Source organism: Crinia signifera, chromosome 4 (genome assembly GCF_055691185.1).
Source record: "Crinia signifera chromosome 4, ASM5569118v1, whole genome shotgun sequence".
In the NCBI taxonomy this organism is placed as follows: Eukaryota; Metazoa; Chordata; class Amphibia; order Anura; family Myobatrachidae; genus Crinia; species Crinia signifera.
Genome location: NC_139220.1, coordinates 224896905 through 224921810, shown reverse-complemented (window position 1 = coordinate 224921810; position 24906 = coordinate 224896905). Strand labels below are relative to the sequence as shown.

At 42.6% G+C, this 24906-nt stretch overlaps 1 protein-coding gene across 1 annotated transcript in view; it reads left to right on the top strand.

Moving 5' to 3' along the window:
• Positions 1–24906, top strand: part of UNC13C (unc-13 homolog C) — a 536500-nt gene that overhangs the window by 394127 nt on the left and 117467 nt on the right. Inside the window, exons 24-25 of the mRNA XM_083183881.1 lie at positions 158–235; positions 11290–11367. Coding sequence (XP_083040007.1) covers positions 158–235; positions 11290–11367 — 156 coding nt within the window. The remainder of the gene's footprint in view (positions 1–157; positions 236–11289; positions 11368–24906) is intronic.

The window sequence follows — 24906 nt, the reverse complement described above, 5'->3', positions numbered from 1 at the left end:
AAAGTATTGTGTGATATTTATTACATTTAAATATTACTCCCTCCTCCTTGGGTGAAGTTGCTCCATGCCAATGAAGAATTGGTGCTTTGGGAATTTGGGGAGCATTTCACAAACAACAGTTTATATTCTGTTACAATTATGTATCCTTTCATTTTAGACCATGAACAAAGTGCTTCTTCAATACGCTGCAATTATATCCAATGATTTCCATTCTTACTGTGGCAAAGAAAATGTGGTAAGTAGTAAGTGCTGTCATTTTGTAGTTTTTATTTACAAAGCTAAAAAGCCTTAAAAGGATCATTTATTTGAAAGGCTCCTTGTGAATTCATAACTTCACATTCATGGGGAATTCATGAGCGCAGCGAGCCACCGAGCCCGAAGCGTGGCGAGCGGATGCAGAATACATGTAAAGTAATCCGCGTCCCCTCACGGGGCTCGATGGCTTGCTGTGCTCGCCACACTATATAAAATCAACTCCATGCGTAGTTGGATAGTGGGGGTATGAAATCACCCATGGGTGACTATACAATGAAAAATTTGGTCTTTACAATGAAAAATCGCATTGCATGCCTTAAGTAGTGGCATGCAATGAAAAAAACGAGCGCCCAGATAATACACAAGTACCATATATCTTTCCTCAAGTTTACTTTGAATCTACAACTTTCCAGTTTCAACATGTGTCCTCGTGTTGAAATACTTATTTTGTTCCCCTCTTGTACCTTCTTAAACTCTTATATACTGTATTTAAAGTTTCTATCATGTCCCACTTTTCCTTCTCTGCTTTAAACCATACATACTAAGATCTTTTAATCTGTCAGGATAATGCCCATACACACTAGCAAATGGGGTCCATGAGTGATATTGGCATTATTTTTATTGTACCCCCAGGCAAATGATTTTAAGTGCACACACTGAACCATATCAGTAAATTATATTGTCTGTGACGTCACCTGGACTACAGTAGTAGTGCCACATAATGCTCACAGTAGTAGTGCTACACTTAATACTCCCAATAGTATTTCCACACAAATAAAACAGTAGTGTTGCCCCTTACACATTACGGGGGACATTTACCAAAATGGATTCGTAGAAAAAAGGTGTATTCGTAGGGAGAAATACACCTTTTTTTTACGAATTTGTATTTTCGGGATTTACAATCCCGAAAATACAACAATTCGTATTCCTAAAGATGGAACATTCGTATTTGTATTTACAAATACGAATGTCCTACACCATCGATAGAATACGACAGAAATCACCATTCAAAAGAATGGTGGTTCCTGATGTACTAAGCAGCCGTACTGATAATACGGCTGCTAAGTGGTGTGAAACACCCACGCAAATACGACAGGAAAATACACCTTGCTTTCCCTGTCGTATTTGCTTTAAGCCTGCACGGATCAGTCAGATCCGTGCAGGCTTCAGTGTAAAAAAAAATAGAAAAATTAAATAAATAAATAAAAAAATCGGCGTGGGGTCCCCCCCACAGCTGTAACCAGCACCAGGCTGAAGGAGCCGGGGCCGGTAATTAAAAATCAGGGAACCCGACAAATAGGGGTTCCCCGATTTTTAACAACCAGCCCCAGGCTCCAGGTCCGGGGCTGGTTCCCAAAATATGGGGGACAAAATGACTAGGGGTCCCCCGTATTTCAAGAACCAGCCCCAGGCACAACCAGCCAGCAGGGTAATGTCACAGCCGGGGGACACTTATGATATAAGGTCCCGCGGCCAAAACATTAACCCCCTGACCGGTCAGCCTGGCCAGGGGCCCTGGGGGAGTGGGGACCCCCCCAATGAAGGGGTCCCCCCCCCTCCAGGACTTACCTGACCAGGCTGAAGCCTGGTACTGTCCCCGATGCCCCTGGGCGGTGGGCATCGGGCTGATTCAAGTGTAAAAAATAGAATAATCTATTGTTTTTTACTGTGGTTCTCCAAGTCCCAGCTTGCTGGGGAGGCTTGCTGGCACAGCAGTTCTTCCAGGGTAAGATGCAGCTGGGAGGAGGGGGAGGAGAGAGGGAGCCAGAAGGACACAGGGAGCCATGCTACATTTTGCTGTAATGCTGTCTGTCATTCAGTGTGGCAGGCACAGCAGCAGCAGCCAACAGAAGCAGGTAGGGTAGCATAGCAGGGAGGGCACCTCTTCCGCTCGTTGCCTGCCTACTTTACATACCCTTGCTGAGCGGGTAATGCTGGCTCTGTATGAAACAGTAAACTCTGCTTCACTTAAGAACATCTCCCACACAAGTAATAACAAGTCATGAAATCACATACGTTTAAATAAATGAGTTTGCCTGAGAGCGAAAGGCAGGTTGGATTTTGTTGTAGCTCCATAGTTTCAGAGATGATATCTTGATTGTCTTCCTTATGTTCTCAGTTTTCTTAAATCTAAATACACTTTAAGTACAATAGCCAAATAGCCATACAGCCTTAACTGTTCTCCTTAGGAATAGTTACTAGGAGGGTGTGCGCAATAACTTCAATCAATGCTAATTACCCTTCCCCCACTATCATTACTAACCCTGAGTGCTGAGTGAATTCATCAAAATAGGTGTCAAATTTGCCAAGCAAACATTTTTATTCATCATAATTACCTTCTATAGGAAATCTTTTTTTACACATTTTTTTTATTTAAATGTATATAACAAATGTGAGTGAATAAGTGGATATCTTGAATATCTCTCACAGTGTTTTTGGCACTAAAAGGTTTGTTTAAAAGGTGTATAATAAGCTGTAGTGCCTCAAGCTCAATTATGTCACACTATAGTGCCCCCAGTTTATATGTTGCTACTGTGCCCACTGTGTTGCCAGTTCACATGTTGCCGACCATACCCCAGTTCTCATGATACCACACGGTGCACCCAATTCACATGATGCCACTACCCTTAGACTACATAATGTAAATACAGTTTCCCAGTTTGCATTATTCCCCGTCATTGCTACTCATTTTCAGTATGCCACACTAAAACCTTATTTTGTTATTCCCAGTGCCCACAGTATGCCACATGATGCCCACAAGTATGCCACACTGAATCCTCCTTATTATTAACATTATGTCTGTGTCAACCCCCCCCCCCCCCCCCACACACACACACACAGGACTATTTCTTAGTAATCTCTGGGTTATACTGACCTTTGTAAATGCCCTGGAGCAATCACCCCGACCACCACATCTCTGGTTAGAAGTACCCACCATTCTAAAAAGTAAAAAAAAAAAAGAGTAAAAAGGTTTTTTTTTTTTAATATTAAAAAAACGAAAACAAAATATATATATTATATAGAACACCCTATAGAAATACTTGACTATTCGGTGTACTCAGAAGGAAGTAATTATCAGGAGTCATTCCAGGCTCCCGATGGGGTGCGTTTTCTGATGAATAATGTAAGACATAATAGAGGTTAAACTGAGCAGTGTAATAAAATTACTAAAAGGTTTTAATAAATGAAGGGGTTTGTGCTAAAATAGTATTCGGCAAGATTTGTCGAATACTTTTGCCATCAATGGGGGAGAACCAGATGGTTTCTCTCCATCGATGAAATAGCAAAACAATGTTTTGCTTTTTTTTTTAAGTGCCGGGACACTGAGCATAGCCCCGCGCCCTGTGTTTTGATTGGCCCACAGGCCAATCAATTAAATACAATGGATGACCATCGATATGTAAAAATATTGATGGTCATCTATTGCATCGTGGCAGTGGCAATGATGGCCATCCCTAATAGAAATGAATGTGTTACACAAAACAGTGGGATTAGAAAATTTGTTTAGATACATCAGTTCCAACCCCAGTGGAAAATTGCAGTCTCGTTTCCCAATCATAACCGCACAATTCAACCAGAAGGTAATTAACCTTGCAATATGTCTTTGGCATGTATCAGGGATCCGCACCACCTGGAGGAGACCCATGTGAAGTGCTTACAGCAGTTTAGTGTATGCGGTCCTTAGCTATGCAAATGCAGGATTTGGCGCATATCACCTCCTGTCTGCATTCACAATTGATAAATTTGTACTGCAATTGCAGTTCTAGAGCAATGTTCCGACCATCAAAGATGCAGTCTTTGCCCTTATCTGTATGTTTGCCCTTACCACGCCTGGGGAAACTGGGGCTACATGCCCCCATTTTCCAGGCTGCCCTGCTGCTGATGAACGCCTCTGCCTGTCAATCAGGCAGAAGTGTGCACTAAACTGCTTCAATCGCAGGACACATTCTGTACATGCTCAACAGTGATCCAAACCTAAATTAAGACCATTGTATCCTTGTTGGAGCCTTTGGCACCTATTGCAAAATTATGCTGACTACTTTAGCAATTTCTAATAAAATACTTGCTATACCACAATAGTTCATAGTACCACTAATGTATGTCATTATTGTGATTACATTATAAATAGCATTTCCGAAGCTGTAGTGCGCTCAAAGCAGCGCGGGTAAATTGTTCCTCTTCAATAACTATAATGATAGCACTTTAGCCATACTTTATCTTAAGAGTATTTTCTGTGTTCTGTTTCATTAGAAACAATATGACCATGCAGGCATGATTTTACTGAGCGATGACAGGCAGCATCAATGTAAAGTATTTTGCACTAAGGCTGCTCTCAAGGGCAGGGAAAGTGTGTGGTGTCTCATGAATTGCAAAGATCTAGGCGTTGCACATAACAACCGTTGTCACTTAGCCTGCCCCTGGGATTACTGTTTGTTCATTAGTATGATTGATGATTCTGGCTCCCCAGTTAGGTAATCTCTGCTACAGCTCCAGAGGGAATTTAATTTGCTATGGTGGCGGAGGACAATAAATTCAGTGATGGCAATCAAACATGTGGCTTCAATTACAGTAGATCTAAATATATGTATTCACCAATGCAACTTTGTTACCTGCTATAGTTTTGAGCAATGCCTGGCCTCCTGTGGAATGATATTGTTCAATTTGGGTAAATGTATGCTACCACATACCTGTCTGTTCTATCTCTCCAACTTGTCTTGTACCACCAGGTCACTGGTGCAGTTACGGGGATGAGACAGGTGTTTTTTACTGCCGGTATTTGATGTGTGCTATTAACGCGACCTATAGATTATTGCTGTAATCCGTATACACAGGGGTATTAAGACTGATTCAGACATGGCCGTAAATTCAATGCCACTTTCAAGCAAAATTGAATTTTCATCCAGCTTTTAGAATGGGAATGCAGGAAACATCTCAGTAGAAGAGCTGCCTCCTGCAAGTAGCTGCGATACCAGCACTGTGACCAATGTAACACATTGAGATCCAACATCGCGATCATTATCATCATCGTTCCCTGGAGACTGCCAGCTAAGTATGCCTCAGCTTGTGCAGCTGGCCAATGGAAGCATGGGCTGTGAGACCGGGGAGATAGAGAGGATATAGAAAAAGATGTTGGGCCACATGCACTAAGCTTCAAAAGTGATAAAATGGAGAGTGATAAACAGCCAGCCAATGAGCTCCTACCTGTCATGTCACAGACTGTGTTATCAGGCAGGATCTGATTGACTGGCTGTTTATCACTCTCCAATGTATCACTTTTGAAGCTTAGTGCAGCTGTCCCTGAAAGAGATAGAGAGATGGTGTGGGGGGGGGGGGGGCAGCGTAGCTATAGGATCCAGCCTACGGTGGGGGAATGGGGTGCGTCAACCTGCTCGGCAGCGAATATATGCATGTCTGAATCAGGCCCTGTGTCAGGTCAGGGAGAACTGAGAGGGAAAGTGTATGTGCCAGGGAAAGAAAAAGAGACAACATACAGTACTCTACAGCTGCAGCTTGTTACATGTTACACATTGCCCTCCTAGAACCACCAGTGACTAGAATGTAAAAAGAATGCTTAACAGCTGGTTTATAAGTATTATTCAGACTGGATCTACATAAATAACTCAAATGGCATAACTATTGACAGGAACACTGGTATACATATATAGATTGTACAGGGAGCATACACACACAGGAACCAGGAGCAGGTGGGCACAATTTCTTCTCCTGATGAAGACGTGGGCACTTCCACGTCAAAACACGCAGAGCCTGTTTCAGCCTGCCTTTTAACTTGAGCTTGCAATTGGATTGGACATTGAACCTGCACCCCAAAGGACACTTTTCCACCATTTATTTGCACTTCCAAAGAATAGCTTCCAGGTACCGTTACCAACGACTCGGTGAGGGAGATAAACCCACCAATATGCCATGTGGACCCTTTGCATACTAACAGTGAGTTTGACTAAAAACGGATATAAAATCTGCCTGGATTCTGCCTGGGCTCTGCCTATAGCTGGATAATAGACCGGACGTTCATTTGGTTCAAAATCAGTCAACCTGGTGGAGGTGCAGATTACTATTAATTGCTATCAATTGCTATCAATTTCATTACAGGCTTAATATACCTTTTAAACCCTATTTTATTCATGCATGCTATTATGTCTTAATCATTGTGTCTATTAAACTTATTTGTCATACCTAGCTGTGGAATTGTTTTCTACATCAATATAGCACAAGCACTGTTCTCTTTTTCTCTTTATCTTTGAGATTCATTGGGGACTAACACACCCCTTTTGAACAGCTGCTGTGTGATTGCACCAAGGTCCAGTTTCTCCTTTTCTTGCAGGAGGGCACAATGACCGATACACACGCAGGGCCAGACTGGGACCAGAAATCCACCTTGGCATTTTGGGCACACAGGCCCACCTGCAGTAGGCATGACCCTTGTGCTGTTAAAAAGGGGGCGCGGCCTCACAGAAAGGAGGCTTGGCAAAACAAAAAGGAGGCATTACACATTATACACCGTTATGCCCACTACACATTGCCGCACACTGTATTGCCCATTACATAATATGACACACAAGTAATGCCCATATTATGCCCCCAGTAATGTCCCTTACACATAATTCCCCTAAGTACTGCACCTTAAACATTGCCCACATAACAGCCCCTCCAGTATTATTAATGTTAACAGCCCCCTGTCCTCTAATTAAAATTTCTGCGCCCCTCCCCTTATAATAATACATACATATTTGTAGATGGCAGGAGTCAGGCTATGTCAGTACACAGCAGAGGCAGCCCGTCGGCTATCAGAAGCGACACCCTGAGTCCCTGAAGCTGGATAAGCAGGGAAAAGACACAGTCCGGGACCACTGAGCCATATGCCTGTCCACCGGCTCCGACTCCATCCTAACAGCAGCAGCCGCCCGCAGTGTGCGGGCACACAAGGCTCCCCGTCCCCTCTACTCATAAACAATAGCAGGGATTGGGCGGCCGCAGCAATCCCCGACGCTAGCCCCTCAGCTCCACCCACATGCGCTGCTCAGACTGCAGCCAATCACCAAATCACAGTAGGCGGATCAAATGCACGGCTGTCGCATCATGAGGCTGCTGCATCATGACGTCAATATGCAAATGAGGAGGCAGTGCTGTAAGCACTAAATCTCCTGAACAAATGGCTGCACAAAATCGGACCACAAGGCCATCAGTCCTTCTGGCATTTGCCAGAAGTGCCAGACGGCCAGTCCGGCCCTTTACACACACACACACACACACACATATTGTACAGGGACCAGAGGCACACTGACTCATGCACATTGTTTAGGGACCAGAGGCACACTGACACAGACACATATACATACATTGTACAGCGACTGGGGCTTGCACTCCTGTGTGTACAGTACTTCAGAGCTGTGCTGCCCTGCGGATGTCACTGTATAAGGAACATCTCTGCCCTGCTGGTGTACCTAAAGCAGATCCAGATTTAGACCAGGCAAAATGCCAGTATGGGCCCCGCCGCACCATCATTTTTAAAATATACAAGGGGTGGAGAGTGGACAGTATTGTCTTATATTACAGAAAAAAAAACTACAATGGCCCCCAGTAGCAAAAAAAAAAAAAAACTTAAATAATGATGGCACCTGACAGGGAAAAAAGGCATTATATATTGTACTGTACCATCTGCTGTGATGATAATTCCAGTTAAGGTGCACAGTACATTACACTGCCAGGGAGGAACATCATTTTATATTGGCTCTGTATTTCTTCATTTTACACCAGTTATGGTGCCATACCGTCAATAAGAAGCAAAAATGACCATTATTTTACCCCAACATAGTTTCTAATAAAAAAAATAATCATAGAAAGATACTCAACATGTTACTGTTGGGCAAATTTGTCTGTTTTTTTAATCAGGGGCCAATCAGCTCCTAACTGTTAAGTCACAGGCTTGGGGTGGAGATGTGTCGCTCCACGGGGGGGGGGGGGGGGGGGCGGTCAGAGGGAGCCGCTCACCTGATCCGGCGAGGGGGGCGGCTGCTTTAAGTGGCTGCCCTCCAGTGGCCGCAGCCCCAGGCAAATGCCTAAAGTTGCCTAGTGGTGGCGCCGGCCCTGGCCCCTGGAGTTCTTGTTGTGATTCTTCGGTGGCGGGACTCTGAAGTTGGTGTCCTTGCAGGTTTGTTTATGTACAGTATGTGGATGCATACTTTGCCATGTGTGTGGGTGCTATGGCAGCCGATGGTTGCTCTCTCCGGTGGGCAGGGGTGGAGAGGGAGCATTGGGCTTTATGTGCAGTCAGTGAATGGGTGCAGGGGGAGCTGCAGGCCCTGGAAACAGCTCAGACCCCATAGCAGCTGAACGCCATGCAACTATGGTAGTTACTCCAGCACTTCATTGTTTTCTTATACCCAACACTGATTTGTTGTAGCTCATCTTAAACTGGGGACCCACTTAGCACTACGCTACACTGCCAATATCATGAATGCATACACACTGAGCAAAATGGTTAATTCAGTGACATCACCTGGCACCCTGCTGAACCTGCAGTGGTTGACAATATAGTTACGTTTGGGGTTGTTAACGATATGCACAATAATATCGATAACAATCGTGATCATATCGTTTAAAAATATCTTATAGTGTGTAAGCACCTTTATAGTTTGTATACATTGCTGTGTAACCTGTAAATCCCCGAACTGACATGTTCTTGAGTCAGCAGAATGATTAAACAGTATACTGCAGTAATGTACTTGTGTATTACGAACGTCAGTGAGCTTCTCATATTAAGTGAATCTTGATGAGATATATTGTACATTTTTACAGCCTCAGTGGTTTCTTAATTGTAAAAACATGCTGTCACGTATTAAGGGCAAATTATAATTTACAGTGCTTGACACAATATTGTTAAGGGATTATCTACTAAATGTTAATTTGTACAAATAGAGATAAAAAAAATCTTCATTTACATGATTTACAGGATTCAGGCTACTGAATCTATTACAGGCGAATCTACCCATAAACACCGATTTCTCAACAAGAACAGGATAAGCTATGAAAGTAAATGAGTAAATCAACTATACATGTAGTGGGATTCTTTTTCAAATGAACATTTTATTAAAACAATATAATAAAAAGAAAATGATATAATAAAAAGGTTATTTGTAAGAAAAAACAATTTGTAATTTTAGATCCCAACAGGGGTATTGGATGACCAGTCACTTAGGAGCCGGCACTTGATGGAGACATGGCACTCTCTCAATAGAAGGAATGTTTTGAATCTTCACGTATTATTTCACAAATGAAAGCTGCAGGCGCTAAAGCGCTGCTCTGTTTCTTGTTTTTGCTATTGTATGTTTTTAGGGGTTTGACTATAACTCCCCCTCCCACCACCACCACCACCCCTACCTTTAGCAACCGCTTTCTAGGATTGTCACCTCATACCAAATGGCTGATTTCATTTTCTTACCTTGGTAAAATGAACAAATCAACCTTGGAAATCACCAAAAGTAAAAGCCATCATGGAAAAGAATGAGCCCATTCAAAGGATCTGAAAAGCTTTCGGATTTTATAACATGACTACTATTTTAAATAGGAAGAAAGCGCAAAGAGCTCCACTTAATAGATCACAGTACTGGGATTCTTTCGATTTGGTTGCTTATGGCCTGATTCAGAGATGGGTGCAAAAATATTGGGCATCTTAGTGCTTCTAATGCTACTCTGGCCTTCGCTGCTCTGTAGTAGAGGCCAAGAAATCTGCATAAGAAAACCCTTGCCTTGGGACTCCCACAAAAAGGGGCAATATGCCCTCATTGTCAGAGTTGCTGTCCATCCCCGCACCTGTCCATCCCCCAAACACCCACAGCATGTCAATCAGGCTACAGCTTGTGCAACTGTGGGAGTGTAGAATTGACTTATTTCTTCTGTTTGAATTATACCTTCTACATGTCTAGTAATGTTTTGTATAAGTTCTGTAATAGACATGCACAACACGTTTTAATAGGGTCTGCACTGCTGAATATTGGGCATGTCTAGCATGTTCTGCTGGGCTTGTCTATCTAGTATAATTATAGCAGTGCTATTTTTCAGCAGGAACTAGCAGGAACTCAGGGGTAGATATATGAAGCATGATAAGGGAGGAGAAGTGATAAAGTGCCTGGTACTTCATCACCGGCCAATCAGCTCCTGACTGTCCCTTTTTAAACTCCGCTTGTAACTTAATATACATCTACCCCTCAGTTCCTGTACCTCTAATTAAATATGTCATTATCAGGACTGGGTTCCTGAACCTGTTCTGGGCCAAAATGTACTTTACATAAGATACCTTTTATTTTAAAGTCACATGTGAGTGCCTTTCTTCCTAAATACATAATATACAATGTATATTATACAGCTCATTCTCTCTCTCTCTCTCTCTCTCTCTCTCTCTCTCTCTCTCTCTCTCTCTCTCTCTCTCCCTCCCTCTCTCTCTCTCCAGGAACTCCCCCGGAGTTCCTGGACCTTTTTTTTTTACAGAAAGATAGTACTGACAATTAGTGTATGTACACATTAAGCAAGGCTAAGCCCCTGTCACACGCGTTGCGCCTGGCAGAGCCGCCGTCACGCCAGGGGGAGAAGGAGAGGAGAACAGAGGGGGGTTGGTATTACCTGTTCCCAGTAGCTACAGACTCTAAAAGGGATGGGCACTTGCTGGAATTAGGGCCTGTCCCTTAAATCCAGCTAACCGTGGCAGAAGCCTCAGAGAAAACGAGGGAGGGGTACAATGGTATATGTTATCAGCGGTGGTGGATTTGGGGGGGGGGGGGGTGGAGCTGTGACTGGGTGCAGGGGGAGCTGCAGGCTGACCTGTGGGGATGTCAATTATTATTGCTATATAATCGGACTTTGTATACATCAACTGTTTGCAAGGACAACTTGCACTTTTTTGTAACAAAGCATCTCCTGCTTTATATTATCAGGTGAAGCCATCTCAGTTTATTGTCTGAATCTAGAGAACATTTATTGGTCACGTGAAATAACTGATTGTACTCTGTTTACTTCTAGCCCTGTATTTTAATGAACAACATCCAACAACTGAGAGTTCAGCTGGAAAAAATGTTTGAGAATATGGGAGGGAAAGAGGTAAGACTTTATTCTTTATCACAAAGGGTTTACAAAATGTATTTAGAGATCATTAGCCAAATCCTTATTTAATAATTTGCTTACCTCAATATTTGATCTGCCGGTGTTACACAGACGGGAGCATTACTGGATTAAAAGTTAATCAGGAGAAACTCCATAGCATACAGTGGTATATGAAAAATAATTGCTAAGGATCTGTAAAGAAGATGAATTGTATTTTATGTTGCTTGCTGTAGTCACAAGTCAAGGATTTCCTGCTTTTTTTTTGTATATAACATTCTTGTATCTGTGTTGGTTTTGTGTTTTGTGCTTTGTCTGTAATGTGTCATGTCTTTGTCCAATGCCTTTAACTTGCAATCGACTGAGCAGGAAAAAGAAGGAGCAATAGCTTTTTACAAGGTTTGTGAAGGCGAGCATGCACTGATATATAAATCATACGCTACAGGCTGTAATTCTGTGCCAGCCTGATAGGTTATCGTGACTGTGCCAGCCTAAGAACGGGATGCAAAATATAGATTCAATTGAAATTACAGTTAGAATAATGCATTGCATCCATTATTCCTATAGAGTAGTTCAAAGATGAAAAAAAAAAAAAAAATCAAAAAAGAGGATATGTGAAACAGTTATTATCATACACTTCAGAACTGGGAATTCTGATTGCACTACAGTATAACGTAGTGTATTGTCATTTTACCACTATAATATATGGAAGAGTGCATTTTATATAGTTACTCTAAACTTACACCCCTGTATAGCCACCAGCCCACTTAATAGCCCTGGAAAATGGTTTATATTTTCAATACAGCCATCTTGGCTGCTAATGTACAAAGGCTGATTGTAAAGTATTGAGGCTGCCTCTGGTTCTGTTTTTCTGTTCCATAACTATACTGTACATGGCAATGCTATGCTGGTTATTGTGACACTTATACTGTATATCAATGTGTCTGAAGCTGCCATAGTCTCCTTTGTTTGGCAAGCTCTTCATAGGTTTCTTGATGTGCATGGTATGATGCTTCCACCACTGAAATACCGCAACACAGCTAATTGTTTCTCCACTGTATGCGTTCCATAACCAGGGCAACCCTAGGCACAACAGTAATGGGCCACCCACCTTTTTTAAATGTTATTATATTCATTGATTGGTCATACAGTATGCCCTCATTTGTTGATAGCCAAATTAATAGAATAATAAATAAAAACCAGCCACTATGAAAGTTTTTTTATTTTTACATTTGTACACATATTTACTAAGTAGGGTAGTTTACAAGGGCAGTATGTACATGTGCTACCAATCTGCACTCCATTCAAGATGGCATAAGGCAAATTAAGTACAAATATTTTGCAGTAACTGGCACATTTTGGATGACCATACCAATACAAGCTTCCAAGAGTGCCACCCCAGTCACGCCACTAATAGGAAATTCACCATAAGACGTAACATTTCATGAGTTTCCTTTCCACTTTTTCCAAGTTAAAAAAAAAAATCACATATCTCTGATGTAATCACATAAACATGTCTTCCTCCTCCACCATGAAGGAACTTTTGAAGATTGTGACAAGGAATCACATATACCAGTTATAGATAAAGTCTAATTCTTATTCTCAGCATATAAACAGCATTCCAGGATAACAGATTTGTATTTCTTAAGTTGCAGCATGGCAGTTTACAGGTTACAGCAATGGCAGTTCACTTAATAAGGGTACTTTCAAAGAATCCCTTACGTAATCCTCGGACCTCTGCAAGCCTATTGCCCAGGCAATAACTTCCATTAGGAACAGCAACCTCCTGTCCTGAACACACATATAACAGGAAGCACCAGGTGCTACTAATCAGCCAGCAATTCCCAATACATCCTAGGAAAACCCGTGTTGGATCTCCCTAGCCCTGCTGCTGCTGTTCTAAATCCTGGACTGGATCTTCCACATTACTCTCATGTGGAAGTATGCTGTCCCTGCCACAAGGTCTTGTGACCAAACAAAAAACGACGGCAGTTCAACAACAAGTTCAGGCACATAGATGTATACAATAACCAGTGTAGAATTGCCATGTCTTACTTTGTAGCAGAAAAACGGATTCAGTTTCATTACTTTTCAATCAGCCCTTGTATTTGTGTTGATCATTGTAATATACGATTGGATTGAACCAAGCTAAATTGACTAGTTTCAAAAGCTGGAGGATGCGTTCCAGTATGATTCATGCAAAATGACTTAGGCGGAGCCATGTCACTATATCTTTATGTGTGCTGGCCATGCATGCATAAGACTTGTTCCCTATCTTAGTGGTTCAGCAGGGACTTATTGGTGCTCAGGCATATCATATATTGTTAATGTTACATGTGACTAAGCACTCCTAAGTCAATAAAAGCGTTTGTGCAATGGTATGCTGACAAGTTTAATGGAACTCCTTTCCAGGCTGATATCAGTACATCAGTGTGAGCTGAAGTAACTCTTATTTGCAGCTATGATATGTTGCTTATGTTGGCATATTTCCACAACGGTTGAATTTCAGCTCAGCTACTGATATTTGGATAACGAGCTAAAATCAGATGCTGGATGTACTCCCTGAGCTCATTTTATCAGTTTGCATGATGTAAGGAAACAGGGAATGTCTGCTTCCTGCTTGGTTTGCACTCATCCAACACTGTGCAATCAGCCACTCTCCTGACAGAGCGCTGTGTCCTGTGCTTTTGTTCTGACAGCAAAGTGGCTAGTTACTTTTATTCAGCATTTGCAGACAGATTTAGAAAATGTGCTGGGTACTATAATCTAGACCAGCAATGGTCTATGGTAAATGCGGGGAGTGTTTTATACATGTTGGAAATGCTAATTTGTGGACTCCTCAACTTCTGGTATAAACGTTGGGAGCCACGGAGGCCATGACCACCAGCTCTTTGTTAAAGCTTTTCTCTCTGTGTTTTAATGCACAAATACTCCTTTGCAAAGACCGGATTGTGCCTCAAATCCTGAATTTTCTAAAACTGCCTGCTTTTCCTTTCCTATATATTAATAAACCTCTATTTATTAATATATGCACAAAAAGCACCATGCAATGTGCCTTTTTGTCACATTTTTTTAACTTTTGAAACTCCCCGGCTAGCATGAAAACCTAAGTTTATGACACATGAAATATGAGCACTATCACACCACGTCGTAAAGTCAGACCGGTGAAGATAGACTTGACAGGAATCATATTACTTCATATCCTGTGAATGGATAGCACCATTTGCCTGCTTTTTGTAAAATTGCTCAATTGAGTCTCTATGATAACTTGGCGTCTAAAAAGCATCTCCTCTCATTGCTGCGACATAGGTCAGTCGCTGTCATGCCGTGTTATGATTCTGTCTTGGATGGGAAATAATTGCGGGGAGCTCTCCGGGTCTGTCTTTTCAGACTTGTGATATCACAGAGCAACAAATTGTATTCTTGCAGAATGTGAGGTTCCATATTTTTTCAACTGCATAAAAGGGTTGTACATAGAACATCAAGTAGATTTGTGGCACTCCTGATGTATGTGAGCTGCAAAGGCGTAACTACCATAGGTGCCAGGGGTGCAGCTGCTATGGGGCCCAGAGCTGAAGGGGGCCCATCTTTCCTGTCTAAGTAATATGTTTTACATACATTTATCACCATCAGTTGCTAAATAGGGGGCCCTTACAAACTTTTGCTATGGGGCCCACAAATATGTAGTTACGCCCCTGGTGAGCTGTATCTCTATGTTGCCAAAAACCTAGCTTACTGGCTGCTGAGAACGATGTTCCCCAGCCCTGATTTAGAACACCATTTAGATTAGCAAAAGGTTCCATCTATTAAAGAGCGTCTGTCCTAATCAAATATAATATGATCAATAAGATATAAAAGTTGCATGCATATTGTCTATGTTAGTTATAGTACAAATATTACCTTTATTAGTTTATAATTTGTCTGTATCATTTCACTTTGTACCAAACCAAATTAGCACATATGTTATATATGGGCCCCTTAAAACATACAGTATGCATGAAAAAGTGCATTAGCTGCTTATGCTCAGTGTTCGTAAGACAGCTCTACTGCATGAGCTCATACATTGGATTTACAGCAGGAGGGACAAATACTGTATAGTGCAGGGAAATCAGAGATGTGGCTTGGTAGTGTTAGGGCACAAGTCACATGACACACACAAATGTAATGAATTGTCATATACACAACATTGAATAGTGTCTGGACCGTGACATTAATTAATGGAAAAATTACATTGTTGTGATTTTAAAATTTAACTTTTTAAATTGATTACATGTTAACAATGATGAAAAGCTACTACACAATAAATAACTTCTATGGGCACAACTATTGTACCTACAATGTTTCAAACTGGTGTCACATACTTATTTTAATGAGGACGACATTAAAATAAGTAAATTTATAAAATATTTATAAATCAGCAGTTATGATTCATCTAACTTCTAACATAGTGCTTGTTTACAGGTTATCATTATATGGTTTTTGATGAAAAGGTGTAGCTGAATTTATTTGGGGACTGAACTGTAGGGGTTATTGAGACCTGATCACTTCTCTGCTCATTTGCAGAGCCCTGCGATCCGATAACCGCCACCCGCCAGAGAACATTTCCACCCTGTGCAAGGCTGCGAAAGCTTGCGAAAACATTGCAGATTGGCGATTAGCTGCAAATCCATTCACAGCTCAGTCTAATGATTTCCCCAGTGTGTGCAGTAACCCAGGACCTACTCAGCTGGTGCAATAGTAACAGGCTGATTGAGGCCAGAGTAGACGTCACACTCCCAGAAAACGGCTAGTTATCATCCCCAGAGACCGGCTTCCTAGCAATCAACTTACAAATGGCTTTTGATTAAAAAAGTCGCTAGATTTTATTGCAGGATGGCCTTACACATGTGATCCATACACATGCGTAGTCAATCGATAATTGCCTAGGCTGCGAATTCACAGCGATCGGGTCTGAATGACCGGCTAAAATTTGCATTCCTATTCTTTTGCATCAGTTGGTGCGTAAATTGCTTTGAGCATCCATTTATGAATCCATTTACACTCATTTCACGTCATCATAGAACTTAATATTCAAAGTCTATTTCCAACTACAATCTCGCTGAAACTAGTTTTCCAAAGTAGGCAAGTATGTTTTAAATGTGTCAGATTCAGAACTTCAAACTTGATGCTGTAACAGTCTGTTTGAAGTCCTAAGCAAACACTGTTACAATGTTTTATACAGTACCAGCCAGCACTTCTGGGAGCTCAACACCTAAACTGTGGTTCAACATAATTGTAGTGGTATAGAAAGAAAGTTCAGAAACTGTATTCTATGTTTAACAATGAACAATAAGAATATAATTTTAAAATTCCTGTAATACTGTAGTTGGGTTAAAATGTTTTTCTCATAGTACTTTTGCACCCTCCTTTACTTATGCTCCCTCCTGCCAAGGAAAGCACAAAAACATATTTACACCCTGTATACACTAGAGATGAGCGGGTTCGGTTGTACTCGAATCCAAAAGTGAGATCTTGTTGGCTATGCAAAACACGTGACAGCCGATAGCCAATCTGAAAAATCAGAAATTGCGATAACTTGGCGATAAGAATAAAATAAAACCAAACTTGCTCATCTCTAGTATACACATTTGAAGACTTGGCATAGACACCACTTTGCATGTATTTATATGGGGAAGATCATAATAATAATAATAATAATAATAATAATTTTATTTATATAGCGCTCTTTCTCCAATAGGACTCAAGGCGCTTAACATATAGAATGAATGTAATACAGTACAGAAAAGCTTTTCATAAACAACACTTAAGGGACTGAAGGAAACGCTTGAGTAAATAGGAAAGTCTTGAGTCTGTTTTTGAAGCATTCTGGAGTGGGGGTCTCTCGAACTGTGCGGGGAAGTGAGTTCCATAAAGTCGGAGCTGAATGGCTAAAAGCTCGACCCCCAGATTAATTACGGGAGATCCTAGGTACTGCTAAAAGTCCTTCATCTACAGACCGCAGTAATCAGGTGGGACAGTATGGAATCAGAAGCTGCTTCAGGTACCTTGGGCCTTGGTCATGTAGGGCTTTGAAACTCAATAGATTGATCTTGAAAATTATTCACCATTTTATTGGCAGCCAGTGAAGGGAGTATAGAATGGGAGTAATGTGGCTAGAGCGGGGCTGTTTAGTCAACAGCCTGGCAGCTGTGTTTTGTACCAGCTGTAATCGGTGCAGTTCTTTTGCTGGTAGACCAAGGTAAAGGGCATTGCAGTAATCCAAATGAGATGATACAAATGCATGTATGACTTTTGGCAGATCTTCAGAGGGGATTAAGTGTTTAATTCTGGCTATGTTCCTCAGAGGAAAGAATGAGGATTTGATTGTGGCTGATATCTGATGTTTAAGTGTCAATCCACCATCTAGTACCACACCAAGATTCCACACATAATCAGAGTTTTGTAATTCTGTACCCCCAAGTGTCAGTCCAGTTAAGTGGCTGTGCTGCTGTCTTGTCCTTTGATGTTGAGGTCCAATCATAAGGACCTCTGTTTTATCAGGATTCAGTCTCAGCCAACTGGCACTCATCCATTCCTGGAGCTCAGCTAGACAGCCATTTAGGGTTGCTATTGGGTTTACAGTGCCGGGAGCAAAGGACAAGTACAGCTGTGTGTCATCTGCATAGCAGTGGTAGACAAGGCTATGGCGCCTAATAATTTCACCCAGTGGCAGCATGTACACTGCAAAAAGCATGGGGGATAATATAGAACCTTGTGGGACACCACATGGCAATGGCACGGATGAAGATGAGTATACTCCAGAAGAAACTCTCTGTGACCTGCCAGCAAGAAATGATTTAAACCAGCTTAGTACTGTGCCATCCAGTCCACAGAATTTTTTTAGGCACTCAATCAGAAGCCCATGGTCCACAGTATCAAATGCTGCAGAGAGATCCAGAAGGATTAAGATTGAACAGTCACCTCTGTCTCTTGCCATCAGAAGATCGTTTAGCACATATACCAGGGCTGTTTCAGTGCTATGTCTTCTCCTGAATCCTGATTGGAATGGATCATACATATCATGAGATATCAGGCGGGTTTCTAGTTAATTTGCAACCACGTTTTCAATGACTTTTCCTAGAAAAGGAAGGTTTGATACCGGTCTGTAGTTGCTCATGCAGTCTGGATCTAAATTAGTTTTTTTACGAAGAGGTCTAACAATTGCTTCCTTTGGAGGTTGAGGAAAAATTCCTGTCTGCAAAGAGCACTGAACAATTTTTGCAAATATAGGGCCAATTATATCCATGCACCCTATTAGGAGCTTGGTTGGGGCAGGGTCCAGATCACAGGTAGTGGGACGCAAAAGCAGGGCAATTTCAGCAATGTCCTTTACATCCATTAGGTAAAAGCTGGTCCATGAGGACAGGTGGCTTACAATGTCAGGCTTGGTAGTTTGGCACTCATCTGAAGGAACTGTGGAGATTCCTGCCCTGATGGTGGATATTTTATCTGAGAAGAATTTTTGCAAACTCATTACATCTTGCCTGGGAGAGTGTTTCATCAGGCTGCAGGCATGCTGGTTTGCAACCACTGTGCGGAAAAGTTGAGCAGGCCTATTGTTTGCTGCCATGATCTCAGTTGACAGGAACTCTGACTTCTTACGGGTTATTGTTGATTGATATTCCTCAATATGCTTTGTTAGTTTTATCTTGTCCTCCAAAAGGTTAGTCTTCCTCCATTGTCTTTCAATTTGACGCCCCCTTTTCTTGAGCTCATTAAGACTGCTGTCAAACCAGGGAGCTTGACGATGTGGTTTGAGACGTTGTACATGCACTATCAATTGCAGCCGTTATATCCCTATTTTAGCTACGGACTAGAGAACAGGGATCTTCACAAGCTCTCAGTAAAGCAGAGATATCCAGATTTTCTGCAAGAGCCTGTGGAGTCATACCCCTTCTTGGACGATACCTGGTCAGCTCCATTGGCACAGATCTATTTTGAGGGGTTGCAATTGAGAACCAAAGGGAGTGGTGGTCTGACCACGTGACTGGGTTTATTTTTAGGTCAGTAATTTGTAATCCAATCTGAAAGACAAGATCTAGCGTGTGACCACTTTTAGAATTAGGCAAAAAAAAAAATAATTCTAATACTCTTTACTTTCCCATCACCGTTACCCCAGGCCAGCATTGCTGGGTGGCCATATTACAAACCTTACCAAGAATCTTTGCTATCTAGTGGAGCATTATGCAATGAATAATACCTATCCTTGTGTATTAGTGCCTATTTACCTATAGATTGCGAGCAGGGCTTTCTTACCTCCTTTCTATGGGGAAAATTCACTAAGATGGGAGTTCTTTTTCGCATGGGATGTTGCTATGGGCAACTAATCGAAACCAACTTTTTATGTATTAAGCACCTTCTAGAACAGGGCTGGGCAACACCGGCCCTCCAGATGTTAGTGCACTACACATCCCAGGATGCTTTGCATTAGTTTTGCTATGTGGCCATGCTGAAACTGATGCAAGGCATGCTGGGATGTGTAGTTCATCAACATCTGGAGGGCCGGTGTTGCCCAGCCCTGATCTAGAAGATAATAGATAGTGTCTGAGTTGTTTCCCTTAGCAACAGCTCATGTGAAATAGAACTCCCATCTTAGTAAATTTCCCCCTATGTCTATACGTTATTCCACAGTTTTGCTTTACCTCTGTTGTTTCCAATTATAAAATGCTAATGAATTTGCTGAGCTATAGAAGAAACTGTTAAATAAATAATAAAGAAGAAGGTTCTGGCCATCTGTAATGTTAAAAAGGTAGCAACGTGATTTATAGGACGCTAAAATGTCGTTTAAAGTTTCAGTCAATATTTTCGACGCATAGTAAGGAACAGATGGTACATTTTTTAACTAATACCCCAAATTGGCCATTTTAATTTCAGGAAGCATAGATTTCTCCAGCCGTTTCCAAGAAGACTCTTCTGTTGTGCTGTACTTTTTCAGCATGAGTACATAGGCATCAATAATTACAAATATTAATTCTTGCCTGGCAGCAGATGAAGGGCAGCAGGAAAAAACGAATTCTCTGCAATCATTTATTTAGCCAGATGCGCAAGTTTAGACCTTTTACAATATTGTGACGGAACTAAATGTAATTATTCTGATGAAAGCACCCAATATCATAACCAAAAGTGAGATAGAGATACGCGTACTGCCTTCTGAAACCAAAGGAAAAATTGATGGCGATGAATCCATTTTACCCTTGGGCAAAGGAACCTAGAAGTATCAATAAAAGCCCATTATTCTCTGTTGAGTAAATGCCTGAGCAGAGGCATCGTCATTCCTGCACCGGAGGGATGAGGTGATAAACCATTTCTTCCTGTAATAGTCCAGTGATTAAACCATGAAAGCTTGTTTCAGAAGCTCTGCATCCTTGATCATTTCGACAGGTATATAACAATGAATCTTGGCATCAGTTAATACATCTGAAATGCCTTCTTTATGCTATGCTGATGCTAAGCAGTCATTTTTACGTTTACCAAGGTGAGAATGGAATGCTATTGTACATTGCACACTCATCGCAGCTGTGGCTATAGGATAAAAAGGGAAAAATGGAACTTACTGAAGAAGGGGATCCTAAAGTTATGTTATGTATGTGCTGTTGGCGCTGCTAAAGTACTGTAGTTTGAATATATATAGGGCCCACGTCAGACCTGATCGCAGGACAAATTTGTTCTCAAAATGGTCAAAACCATGTGCACTGCAGGTGGGGCAGATGTAACATGTGTAGGTAGAGTTAGATTTGGGTGAGTTACTTTGTTTCTGTGCAGGGTAAATACTGGCTGCTTTATATTTACACTGCAAATTGGATTTCAGTTTGAACCCACCCCACCCAAATCTAACCCTCTCTGCGCAGTTTACATCTGCCCCACCTGCAGTGCACATGGTTTTGCCCATTCTGTGAACAAATTTGCACTGCGATCAGGCCTGAATTAACTCCCATAATCACTACTGTATTCCCTTTCATTTATTTGAACCTTTATCTACTGTAATTTATCTACACCTTGGAGGTCATTCTGATTGATTCGCTCCCCTGCGCGTTTGCACAAAAACATTTATGCGCATGTGCTAGCTCTTTTTTGCAAATGGATGCGGCGACTCACATAGTCGCTGGCCCGTTTTCACGGAGCAGTGGGGGCGTGGGGCAGCGGGTACGGGTCACGCCCAGGGGAACACCCAGCATTTCATCGGAGTTCCCATGCAAATGGCAGAGTGACACGATTGTCAGGGGCGGGTAGCTGACATCACCGGATGTCAGCTGCCCACCCTGTTCACGCAGCAGAGCGCTGCTAATCTGAGTCACCAGAGACATGGTTGCATGTGCTTATGTTATGCAAGCCTACAGTATATGATGGAAAATCAGTTGAATAGCAACATTCTCAATAAACAGTCCTTACAATGGATCTCTGAAATGTTATTAATAGATTTAAGGCTCCCATTCGGGTGGCCACTGATTCATTTGAATGTGATTTTTCAAATCTCCTGCCCATCTGCCGCTACCGCAGCCTCTCTCTCTGGCTGCCAACAGCGGGAGAAGGATTGGGGGGGGCCACCGAAGCGCATAGCGCTGCCAAAGCTGCTTCCTGTCATAACATTACAGGCACAGCAGCTGGTAGCAGAGGATGCAGAGAGGGGAGAGCATCTCTATTGCCCAGCGCTACCCTTCTCTTCAGACGGCACTGCTGGCACCACACCTATGGCCCTGTTTAGATGTGATATATTCCGGGTGCTAAAAAGGCAATGCGATGTACACTGATGCATTCAATTTCTATTTATCATATGTGCTGCACATACAGTATGCTCTCCAGGCTCCGATCTGCGCACAGGAACGTGCATGGGATTGGACCTGATGATTGACTCTGATTTGGCCAGCCTTCATCCGATTTATCAGCTCGATCCATCGGAATTGGCTGAAAAACAGGTCAAGTCAGCAGGGCTGTCATGAGGAATTTTGGGGCCTGGGACTGATTTCCAGTCCGGGCCCCTCCGCACCCCACTACCCCTCATCCCCCCTCCCTTCACTTACCTCCCAACTCCTGCTCCTTCATCCCCTCCTGCTGAACACAGCAGGTCTCAAAGCACAGGCTTCTTCAATGCAGGTGCCTGCAGCCAATTATATGCAGCACAGGCTGGTGAGCCAAGCAGCCGCTCAAAAGCTGGTGCAGCATTTTAATTGGCTGCCGGTGTCCTGCATTGAAGAAGCATGTGCTTCATTTAGTGCCCCTAGGCGCAGTGCAGGCAGCACAGCGGAGGCAGTCGGGGATGGGGTGGTGGTGTTGCGGAGGGTAAAATGAGCTGCCTGGGCCTTGGCCAGATGTACCCTCTGCACCCCCTATCAGCAGCCCTGCTGAAATACTGCACCCCCACCTCCCCCGGTGGAAATATCTGCAGCACCCCCCCCCCCCCCACCCCCCCCCCCCCCCCCCCCCCCCCCAGTAAAATAAAGGCTGCACTCCCCCAATCCTGCCTTACCTGGCTGGTGCTGCCTCCGTGTATCCCGGCAACATACATCTACGTGATCTACTTGTCTGCAGCCCAGCTTCTGATAATGGCAAAAATAGCTCTTTAGACACTTTTTGAGGATGCTAGAGGAGCCTCCTCTAGCATCCTCGATAAGTGTCTGCTGTAAGGGGGCGGACATTTTGTGAGAGCTATTTTTGACATTATCAGGTGCCAGCCTGGAGGAGAGCCGGGACTGCAGACAAGTATATCTTCGGGCAGCGGGTCCCGGCCACACAGCCTGCGTCGGTGGCAACAGCAAGCAGTGCCAGTGGAATAAGGCAGGGCTAGGGAAGCGCATCAATAGCCCCGCAGATCCCCGGCGCCCACACTTACTCAGCACCTCCCCGCGACCGCGGGGTCTGCAGGACTATTGTTACGCCACTGTTTGTAAGTCCCCTGCAAAAAAGGTTCTGCAACAGCAATCATACACTGTAGCTAATTATTGTTATTAGTTGCTGTAATTTATTTTTCAAATCAAAGCTTAGCAGAAGCATATAAATAAATAAAAAGTTAACATAACATAAACATTATGTATAAGGAAATCACCCAGCAGTCTGCACATATGCCTACTAAGATAAAGTAATGCTGACAGTTACTACTTTTGTCATTGTAATATTTCCTGTACATAGGTGGCATATGAAACCATTCACATTAGATTTCGTTAATGCAGGAAACATTGTTAATGTAAGGTGAGAAAAGCATCCAGGCAACTTTACTGCTTGAGTGGTTTTGAACAGCCTCAATGAGATCAGTAAAACAGTGAGATCTTGGCAATGCAATACTGTATGTTGCAACTAAAAATCTTGGAAGAAATTATCTTTTTTTTAGCTTAATTTCTTATTATTTTATTGTAAAATAATTGTTTACATGACACACAAAAATAACCCATTGTTTGACAATATAAAGTATATTCTTAATAATAATATGATTTTTTTTTTTTATATTTTATATTATTTTTGTCTGACTCTGCTTTGGGTGGGAAAGGAGCACTGAAACCATTATTTCCAAATACCATACCACTAGTTGCAGAGTTTTCCGTACACTTGGCTTGATAACACACATTTATTTGCTGTACCACCTATGGTATTGCCAATTGCCAGGTGGTGAAAAATATGAAAAAGCTATATTTCTGTATGGCCTAATCATGTCACATGGACACATGGAATGAGAATTACTGTAAAATGATTTAATTAATTTTTAAACTGCTCCAAAACCCCTTCAATGCATTTAGGTGATATTAAATAATGCTAATGGGTGTGAAAACATCCTCTCTATCATTATTTTAATAAAATATTGTTAATAAATCTACCCCTTAAGCCCCCCATACACGGTCCGTTCATTGGATCCGTTCTGTGCTTAAACAGCACACATCGTATCGGATCGCATCCCTTGTGCATGCAGTGTGCATGCACTGCGATCCGATACGATTTTTACCTAGTACAAAAAGTATGTGCAGCACATACTTTTTGTACAGTACTATGGCCTTTATTCTGATCTGTGCGGCAAGATCAGAATATGCTGCCAGGACCGTGCAGGCGAATCCCCGCCTTCCATACGGATCGCCACCTCCGTCCGTACGCGGATATGTGGCGGTCCGCATGAAAGTGGACGGGGATACGCCTCCTCCATCTTGGGAGCAGCCCCTGCATTCGATGGTCGCCGACCATCGAATGCAGGGCCGCACGCTCCACCAGCTCCCGCCACCCTAGACCACACGGACACTTGTCCGTATGAAATCATGTATGGGGGCGGGCTGCTGACATCCGGCGATGTCAGATGCCCGCCCCCTACACATGCGTCACGGCTTCATTACCATGCATACGCCCAGCGTTTGCATGGGAACGCCCATGAAACGCGGGGCGTATGCATAGGGTAATGAGGCTAAGTAGCCCTTCACGCCCCTCTCCACCCCCTGTGCGGCGTCTAAAAAAAAACGTACGGCGAAACCGCTTGCACATGCGCAGAGTGACCTCTGCACATGCGCAGACGACAAACATCGGCGGTAC